This window comes from Lathamus discolor, chromosome Z, assembly GCF_037157495.1.
Source record: "Lathamus discolor isolate bLatDis1 chromosome Z, bLatDis1.hap1, whole genome shotgun sequence".
Taxonomy (NCBI): Eukaryota; Metazoa; Chordata; class Aves; order Psittaciformes; family Psittacidae; genus Lathamus; species Lathamus discolor.
This window is the reverse complement of record NC_088909.1, coordinates 30667192-30677288: the sequence shown is the minus strand read 5'-3', so window position 1 is coordinate 30677288 and position 10097 is coordinate 30667192. Positions and strand designations below refer to the sequence as shown.

Genomic DNA, 10097 nt, shown 5'->3' with positions numbered 1-10097 from the left:
TCTTCCCGCCTCCGAGCGCGGAACGCCTGCCCATTGGATGAAGGGTTGCCATTCAAGGAGGGCGGGGGCGTTTCTCTGGGTGCCGCTACCCAGAGTGCAGTGCGGCGCGGGCGGAAGGAGAGGGGCCGGTGGATCATAGCGGCGGCTCTGGTGAGGCTGGAGGGTCACGTGAGCGCCTGCTCCCTCGGGGCTGTGCAGCCGCCGTGTGCCGTGCTTGTGGCGGGCGGGCTCCCCGCGTGCGCACGGTTGGAAGAGCGCTGCTGTGCACATCTGCATCGGACTGCTTGGAGGAGGCCCTGCAGAGTCCTGGAGTGCCTGAGGGGCTACAGGAAACCTGGAGAGGGGCTTTGGACAAGGGCCTGTAGGGACAGGACAAGGGGAATGGCTTTAACCTGACAGAGGGGAGACTGAGATGAGCTCTTAGGCAGAAGTTCTTCCCTGTGAGGGTGCTGAGGCCCTGGCACAGGGTGCCCAGAGGAGCTGTGGCTGCCCCATCCCTGGCAGTGTTCAAGGCCAGGTTGGACGGGGCTTGGAGCAACCTGGTCTAGTGGAAGGTGTCCCTGCCTGTGGCAGGGGTTGGAAGTGGATGAGATTTGAGGTCCCTTCCAACACAAACTAGACTGTGATTCTATGACACCTTACTTTTAATCTTTGTACTATCACAAAAGTGTGGCCAAGGACCGTGTGTCAGTGATCTTTGGTTTGTTTTTTCCAGTTGCTTTTAATTAGAATTGTAATTTCCAATTAGATTTCCTTGTAGCCTTTCTTATGCACCACTGGGCACATATGAGAACACACAAAGTCATTTATTAAATTGGAGAACTCAGCCTGTCCAGTAAGATCTCAGTAGTTGGAGAAACCATGTGCTGAAAAATGGTTTTGTATAGGACAGCAAAAGCAGAGAGCAGCTTTGTTAACACTGTTACTTTCTAATTTAATCTATAATAATCCAGTGAAGCTTGTTGTTTTGTGGTAAATTTTTAGACACAAGGGGTACTGCATGATGATTTCAGTAATATGCACATGCATTATAAATATTAACTTGGAAACACCTTTGGCTAAATTCTTTGACCTAGATTTTAGAAGTTAAATACTCATAATTCCTCTTTTGCCATATATTTTGCTGTCATTATCTCCTTCCCTCTTTCCTAACAGTTCTCCATTTTTTGTTTTCTTTGGCTATGGATGCCTGCTCCTCAAAGGCAAGTCGTTAATATAGGCTTTAACAGTACCTGTTTAAAAGCTCATTCTGAGTTCTGCTATATAGCATCCTACAAGCTAAGATTTATCAGTAATAATCTCCCTCCTCCCCCAGCACCCTCGCAAATGTTCTTTTTAGCAGAATCATGCCGCATTTCTTTCATGCTGACATGGCACATAGAGATGTTCACTGATATAAAAACTTAAATTAGCTGCTGTAGTATTGAAGTAATTAAGGTGACTGTTCCAGTGGTTGAAGGATGATTACAAAGACCCCTCAATCATCTGAGATAGTTACCTCACAACATAGCACCTATTGTGAAATACAAAGTGTAGCTCAATATGACAGCAGTAATATAACATATTTCACTCTGGATCAACTAGGTTAGTTGTGACTGTTAAGCTGTATGACAAAAGACCCCCCTGCATCATCAATAAGGACAGAGGTGCAAGGGTGGGTGTGGGGCCCCAGTAACAACCTAAGAAGTGAGGCCGCCCAGCTGGCTGCTCCCAAGCTGATTTCTTTTATTCTTTAGCTAAAGCCAACATTGTAGTACTTTTTAAATTAATTGCCTTATTTTCTTCATAAAATCATCTTGCTTCTGTGCCTGCTTTCAAATTCTATCCTCACCACTACATAAAATTCAACAAGTTAAACTAGTTTTGAAAGTAAGATTTTGTTTGTGCTAGCATGCAAAGAGATTGATGTGAGGACTCCACATTAACACTGAAACTCCTGGGAGAAAACAAACACATCACATTAAATGTGATATCCCTAAAGTCTAGTTATCCGTTGTCTGGAAGGAAGTGTACCTTCATCTTTGGATGAAGAGATGATTACTTTCTTCATTTATTCTTGCCATTATACAGGGACATTTCTTTTCCTCTGGTTTTCATTACACTAGCTGCCTTTGTTTTCCGTGGACTAATTTCCACAGACTTCTACGGTTTATCAGTTACTAAGAAGTTTTATCTTTTACCAGAAACTAGTAATCAAGTATGCTAAGGATTATTTAAAGCTCCAGTTATGTGCCAAACAGAAGCTAAGTGACTTATTTTTGTTTCAAGTAAACAGCTGTCATTAGCTACTGTCTTGTGTGGCAAAAATAATCTATGTCACCACAAACTGAAACCAACCCCAAAATATAAATTTTCATCACGTCCATTTATTCTGTGTACGAATTCTGCTGAAAACCTAATTCTGATTTGTGTTAAAATGTGGATTGTTTTTTTTTCCAAGAAGTACCACTCATGGTTTTATACAAACTTTGCGGCATTCATCCATGATATATAAACATTTATAATGCAGTCTCCTGTTCAGAACACTGCTAGCAACTTACAAAGACTTTATACTCCATTTAGAATCAAAAAGTGCTTCTCTTGAAAAACACCTAGAAATTATGACTGAACTGCACAGGATTTTTATAACTTTTTTATTATGATTAATTATGATAAAATAATTTTTTTATGTGTCAACTGTTGCTTAACATCATATAAGTCTTGACATATTATGGAGCAAAACTTCTCATACATTTAGAGTTTACAAGTAAATCAACAAATTTCTAATCCCCAAGATGTTGCAATATTTAAACTTACAATGTATGTTTTAAATATTCAATGCAAGTAGTGTTACAAGGCCACTGTCAAACTCTAAAACTTGGCTAATTCTTAACAACAGTCACAGACAGCTCTTTACACTTACGATATATTATTGACCTAGTAGTGTATTTCTTACAACACAAAAATAATTCTGGGACCTTCAAAAACTACTTTCAGTGGGATCATAGCAGCAGTTTACTCTCCATTTTGGGCTATGTTCATGTAAAGCATAATTCTGAGCTAGGAAATCATTCCTAGATTTTGGTCAAGGTAAAAAAAAAAAACAGGCAATTGCTGTTATCTACATATACTTAATGGACTTAAGCATGCTTTAATAGGGCATTTTGACATGTGAGGATCTTGTACCTGATACCAAGCACAAATTTAAAGGAATGATGAAGGGTATATTCTCATTTAAATTGGCATGCCTGTGAGCCTTCTCTTAAGAGCCTAAAAGGGTTTCACGGCTATCAATATTGGATAAAATAAACCAATGGCTGTATAACACAAAATGCTAGTTCCACATGCTTTCACTCTCCTAATGAACATTTCCAAAATTTTAGCAGCTGGCAGGCTTTGGGACAGAAGAGGTCTCTCTGTATGTGTTACTGCACAGGGCTTGGCACCAGTGCTCCTACAGCCTGCCTGACAGTATAGAGCAAGATTACTACTGGTATTATGCCACAGATGGCTAATTTGAAGGAATTCAGTTATTGTTGGGTAACTTATGACACCACAGCTTCACCTGGATAACTGGTGTAAGCTTCAACGCTGTGTGTTTCTTTGGCCACTCTGACTTCAGCGACCTCAGATCTGCAATTGCCCACTGTGAAGCCTTGGCTATCCAGAACAGTGCCTGGACTGCTGTGTGAATAGCAGCATATATCAGCAGGCTAAAAAGGAAAACCACACTGTGGAGTTTGTTCTGGGCCTCTTCACTGAACAGCTGTTTTGCTTGCCAGGCTTTTTGTGTTTTCTTCCTATGGCCAAATGAGCCAAGACAAAAAGCTCTTGGCTTCATTTATGACAGAAGTCTACCTGCTGATTAAACACTCACTCCCTCATGAAATACACTAACATTTTTGGGTTTCTCCAAAAAAAGACAATTATACGAGTGATAGCAGGTCTTTCAAGCATTGCAATGCTGCACCTGGTCTGCCCACTTGCCATTGTGCTTCAGCTTGGAGACAGGCACTGCTAACAAGAGCTAGGCACAACCTATCAGTACAAATCCTGGTGAAGAATATACTCAAATAGTAAAGGCAGGAGTGCTGTGATCTGTGAAAGGAGAAAAGCAGGACGTAAGATATTTTCTTTCATATTTTTTACAGATATACTTTTTATTTTGCAATTGCTGTTTTCCACCAGAATTCGCAGCACTTAAGAACTGTCTTCAAATTCCACTCCCCCATGCCTCAGATGGCACCTAGTCTTTGGACTCCACCTCTGCTGGGCATGATGAGGGGTGGGGAGGAAGCTCCCCCATAAAGAGAAAGTTAAATAAGGTTTAAACTGCACTAGAATTTGGGAAAAACTTATGCACTCTTTTTAGTAAAGTATATATGTCTATATACAAAAATAACATCAGACAGTGTCCTTTCAAAAAAGTTAAATATACTGTTAGAATAATTACACAAACTCTACCTATTTCAACAGCTTTTAAGTATCACACATTCAATTTTCATAAGCAGGTTACAATGTCATTTAGCATTTCTCACTGTATACAACCTTTTTTTGGAACAGACTCAAATGCAGTGCACTTTTAATATAAAACATATGCAGCAAACACTTTATAAGCAAACAGTAAACAGCTGAAGCTACATTCACTCTGTGGTAACAAGCATATGGGCTGTTTAATCCAGCACCTGCAGTAGGGCAAGATAATGGTAAAGCCTCCCTCCTTCCCCTACCACAGAGCATTAAAAACCAAGTTACAATCCAGTCACATAAAAATACTTTTACTTGCAAATAAAGCCTTTAAGTTTGTCACAGTCCAGTTTGCTCAAATTTACAGAAAAACATACTCTGTAAGTAATTTTATTTTTTAATGAGCTCATCAGAAAAAATGCAAACATATCAAGCAAGGGCTCAAGCCACTTTGTACAGGCTAGTTTAACATATTAATGCATTAGCTTGCAAATTCTCCAGTTCCTAACTTGCACATCTATAACCAAACAGTTCCCTAGCCGACAGCAAGAGCACTCCTTCCTGCTTCTCCATCAAGGCACAGGCATTCCCTGCACCCCATTTGGAGGCATGATAGCCTCAACAGTCCATCTGATGCTAGATCTGCATCAGAAGCTTTTGGGGTAAGCTGATGTATCTATATACCTTCCAGCTTGGAAGTCTGGTCTGCAGCGCATCTGTATGTTAGTGGATTCTAAAGACACTGCCAGACAGCTACTCTGCAAAGATGCAGAGGGGGTAGCACACACTAAGCAGGTGACAGTGGCTGCAGGATGTCCTTCACCTCTTTCTGCCCAATGAGTCCCATGCATGTGCTGCTCCCACCAGCACACACCAGTTCTTGGTACAGGCTGTGTTACGCCGAAACCTGAGCAGGAGTTGAGTGGATGGTCACAAGTCTAGTGCTACATCAACAAGGTTTCAGGCATGAATGTGAAAGCTCTTGTTTTGGCATATGTGCACCTGTCAGAATCGTAACAAAAATAAAACAATATATTTCAATCCCAGTATGTGTGCAAACATGCCCTGAAATAGACAGAAAACCAGCAGCTTGGGCTGAAGTGACCAGCTGACACACTTTTTATAAAAGTAGGAATAAAGTAGGAGAACTTTTGTAGCTCATCTGTATCAATTTGCCAACTTTTAACTAAGGCATATTGCTTTTGCCTGTTTCAACGCTTTCACAAGCCATTTGGTTTTTCAACAGCGAGCAGATCACACAAAACACACTAAGAAACACTAAGAAGTGACTCTGGGATTTGTAATGCGAAGTGCTATGCTTGCAATGGACTTCATGGCACAAGTCGAAACCTTGTGACAGATCCCAGCTTGGGAAATGTAGTTGGAAGCTAACCGATACAGCCTTTCTGCCCCAAAGATGTTGAAGTGCCCAGGCAGTACCTTCTCCACAAGACCTCTGTCCACTAACTCCAAGAGGCGCTGGCAGCTTGCAACGTAGTCGCTGATTTTGCTGTAGGGAAGCCAGTCAATCATGGATCCATCATAAACCACGTCCCCGCTGAACAAAATCTTCCGTTCTTTGTCGTGTAAGCAAATGCTGCCTCTGGAATGACCAGGCATGTGCATGACAGTAAGCTGTCGGTCTCCAAGGCTGATCTCATCCCCTGCAAACAAATGTGTTACAGGAAAATGTATGTATGATAAACACCACAAAGAGTTTGATCTACCCATACACTGAAAGTTTAAACATACTATATATCCACAGTGGGAGGAGGACACTTATTTTCTTGGTGAGTGCCAAAGAAGAAACTGAAAGACAGGTTTAACAAAAGGGTATTTTCCAATTATGGTAATAGTTAACACAAGGTTGGGCTTATATTGATTCAATCTACTCTCTAATAAACTAAACAATGTGGAAAGGAATGTGATAGACAAAACAGGAAACAAACGGTAAACCAGGTCTCCTTTTAAAGTTTAAAGAGTAAGTATTTTACAATTTATTATCATTTTACCATCATTTAATTTGCCTAGAATTGCACTGCTGATACTTCTGAAAGGCAAAAGGGCAGAACATGAATTGCAGGACTAGCCTCCACACACATTCTTCATCTCATTCAGTCACACACATAAAAACAGTACTTCCTTAACATTAAGTAATTTTTTTCCAGCTTAAACCTGGATGTCTTTTCACTGTTCTAGCCACCGAACCAGTACTTTCACCCTAGGGATGAAAAACTGACCAAGTAAGTCAGCTGCTGATTTAAAACTGTAATGCCAGCTTAATTATAAATGTGCAAACCCCACTAATTAAGAGGTGGCAAATACATAAACTTTAGTACTATGTAGGGAAGGAAGGCCAACATATAAGCAACCTTCTCACAAGCAGCTGCCAAACTACATGAAAGAGCTCTAAAGATAACACCCAGTACCATCATAAAACAATGCTTAAGATAAGCTGCACTTCAGTTGCCAAGGAGAACAAGAAAGTTACCAGACCTCTGCTGCTACTAGAAATCTGAGAGTTACTGATCTGCCTCACACCAGAGACAGGCATGCCACAGATTTCCTCACGATTCACCAAGCCTAGAGGTACTTAACTCCTGGAAGTCACACCTTTTGTGACAGGATTTTTGCTGTTCAATTGAAAAGGAATACTGAACATGCTAGAACAGCTTTGGGAAGTCACTGGAGAGGTAACGTCTGACCGTGCGGTATCCAGCAGGGACACAGATACCCACATTTGGACAAGCAGCTAGTTTCAAAATTATAAAAGGGGATTTTTAGACAAATTCTCTTTCAGGGAAATGTTGGGCAGCCTTGGCAGGAGAAAGAAATAGACTTGACATTGAGAAGATTATGCTGAAAATGCCTGTATTGGTGAAGGAAACCACAGTGAAGTTAATGGAGGACAGTGTTCAGGTGTGTTTCAAACTGCTCCTGGCACTGAAAAAATACAAAGAAACAGAATATGGCATCCAAAAGTTAAAGACGTGCACAGAATTCAAGAAAAACTCTTACATTCTGAACCTGTCTGAAGGGACAGCTGAAGGAAACTGTTGAGTCTTATGAGATTCAAGTGACTAGGAAAACACTAAATGGTAATGCACAATCCAAATAAATGCAATTTTAGCTAGAATAGCAACATTGAAAGATCTGGTAAGGTTAAGATGATGCAAAACCTAAACAAGTGAGACAAGCAATGTACAAAAAAAAAAAAAAAATAAAATGCTGTGGCTTTGGACTGTAACAGAGTACTGCCACCTTCTGTATTTTCAGCACTGCTGGATATCCTCGCCCTACAGCCTTTCAAGAGCACTGAGATGGTATGTCACTTCCACACAGCCTGTCTCAGTGAATGTTGTCTTAGAAACCTTGATGTTACTTGACAGTGAGTTTGCTTCATCTTTTATAAGATTATCATTTTAATAATTCCTCCCTTTTAAAGAAAATACCACTTAAACTTCTGTTGATTGATCACTGTTAAATCTCATACTAGATCTCTGAGGCCTTCAGTAAGTTCAGTTCTGGTTTTCCAAGCATCTATGCAGGATGGCCTAACTTATCAAGAAGACAGCGAGACCCCTGCAGAAGGTGTCACCTGTCTGTCAGATAGTTACCCTATAACTCCTTCTTCACCATACTGTACTATTAGGTGGGTTGTTGCTAAAATAACCTAGTCATTGTTTGCTGCAAGAGGCTAAATGGATTTCTATCTGTAAAAGCCACTTCAATAAAAGTTACATTTATGTAAATTCTGTAAAACAAAACCCATGTTCTCTGAAATACCTGTTTCAATAAATTGCCTTGTTCTTTACACTGTTATGTCTTGACAGCTTATGAATAAGGGTCACCAGATGCTAGAGCTGATTGACATGGTGACATACTGTTAGAAACCTAAGGCGAAACCTGCTCAGTTAGTCACTTAAATTACCACTGAGTGGTTCTCAGTCTAAGGCAAAAAATACCTGTATCAGTGGTCAAACAGATCAGGCATGCACAGGGTATTTCATGAATGGTTTGGGCTGGAAGGGACCTTAAACCTCACCCAGTTCCAACCCCCTGCCATGCACAGGGACACCTTACGCTAGACCAGGTTGCTCCAAGCCCTGTCCAACCTGGCCTTGAACACTGCCAGGGATGGGGCAGCCACAGCTTCTCTGGGCAACCTGTGCCAGGGCCTCACCACCCTCACAGGGAAGAGCTTCTGCCTAAGAGCTCATCTCAGTCTCCCCTCTGTCAGGTTAAAGCCATTCCTCTTTGTCCTGTCCCTACAGGCCCTTGTCCAAAGCCCCTCTCCAGGTTTCCCGTAGCCCCCTTAGGCACTGGAGCTGCTCTGAGGTCTCCCGGAGCCTTCTCTTCCCCAGGATGAATAGTGTCTGTTTGTCAGTTCCCATCAATACTCTGAGAACTGGTAGAAACAATCATTTAAGAATATAACCCACTACATGGGGCATTGCTGTCCCATGCTGAGGACTTCGGATGGCTTTTAGATTATGCAAAGCAGGTTGCAGAGACTGACAGTAAGCGAAGAACAAAACATCAGTTTAAGCGTCACACCTGGATGAAAGGCGTCCCTGCCCATGGCGAGGGGTTGGAACTGAATGAGCTGTAAGGTCCCTTCCAACCCAAACCTCAATACGAATCTACGCAACACGAGGAAACGCATTAAGCAGAACGAGCCCAGCGGCAAGAGGGCTGCTGCTGTGCCACCGGCGACTCAGGAACACTGCGCACCGCTGCACCCTCGGCTGAACGCGACCCCAGCGATACCGCCGCTTACCCTCCTGCAGCAGGCGGCTGGGCCGGACGGGCGGCACGCGGAAGTGCCGAGCCCGCCAGCCGGGCCGCGGCGGCCGCGCCACCTCCCTGTCCGACAGCCAGGTGACGGCCTCGTAGTTATCTCCGCGCAGCAGGGCCGCGGCTTCGGCGCTGTGCACCGCCACCTCCTCGAAGTGCTGCAGCCCTCCCGAGTGGTCGAAGTGGACGTGTGTGGCCACGGCCAGCAGCGGTCGCGGCTCGGCCCCGTCCGCCGGGGCCAGCAGCCCGGCGGCGCGCAGGTAGTCGGGAAGGCTGCGCAGCCCCAGCCCCGCGTCGATCACCACGTCCCGCTGCGAGCCCCGCACCAGCCAGATGTTGGCCCGGTTTCCCGACTCGTAGAAGCGCTCTTGGATCCAGAAGATGCCGCCGCCCAGGGGCTTGTGCGCAAACCACTCCAGCGCCGACATGCTCCCGCAGGCGGCTCACCTCAGCACGGCGGGGCGGGGTGGCGCCGGGCCCGGCCCACTGCGGCACCCGCGGGCGGAGAGCGCAGGAGGGGAAGCTCTGAGGGGGATCTGCGAGGGGACGGAGGAGGTGAAGCCGCCTCTTCTGTCGTGACAGGGCCGGGCGGAGGCGGCTGAGACCCGTCTGCGGCGGGGGAAGCAGAGCCGTGAGGCGCGGGGGGCGGACAGCGCGGGCTGAGGGAGCGGGACGGGCGAGGGAGGAGCCGGGCGGGTGTCTCCCCACACGGCTGCTGCGGGTGATAAGTGCCTTCACCCGGTGAATAACGCCTTCTTCTAGCACTTTCATCATTCACTGGCAGGGGCTGCCTAGAGAAGCTGTGGCTGCCCCATCCTTGGCAGTGGCCAAGGCCAGGTTGGACGGGGCTTGGA

General features: G+C 44.4%; 1 protein-coding gene across 2 annotated transcripts; it reads right to left on the bottom strand.

Annotated features, from left to right (window-relative positions):
• Positions 1–2645: 2645 nt before the first annotated feature.
• MBLAC2 (metallo-beta-lactamase domain containing 2) lies at positions 2646–9884 on the bottom strand. Of its 2 annotated transcripts, XM_065663170.1 has the most exons (3): positions 9227–9884; positions 5887–6110; positions 2647–4077 (listed from the first exon to the last, which is right to left on the bottom strand). In XM_065663170.1, exons 1-3 carry the CDS (start codon positions 9669–9671, stop codon positions 4021–4023), a joined length of 726 nt encoding a protein of 241 aa, XP_065519242.1. In that variant the 5' UTR covers positions 9672–9884; the 3' UTR covers positions 2647–4020. The 2 variants fall into 2 exon arrangements, with proteins under 2 accessions (XP_065519241.1, XP_065519242.1); XM_065663169.1 differs by having other exon boundaries at positions 2646–6110.
• Positions 9885–10097: the final 213 nt, after the last annotated feature.

Coding starts and splice junctions, on each gene's coding strand:
- MBLAC2 (XM_065663169.1), bottom strand. CDS start 9,671: ATGTCGGCGCTGGAGTGGTTTGCGCACAAGCCCCTGGGCGGCGGCATC. Junction 6,111..9,226: donor CAGCCGCCTGCTGCAGGAGG/GTAAGCGGCGGT, acceptor ATTTGTTTGCAG/GGGATGAGATCAGCCTTGGA.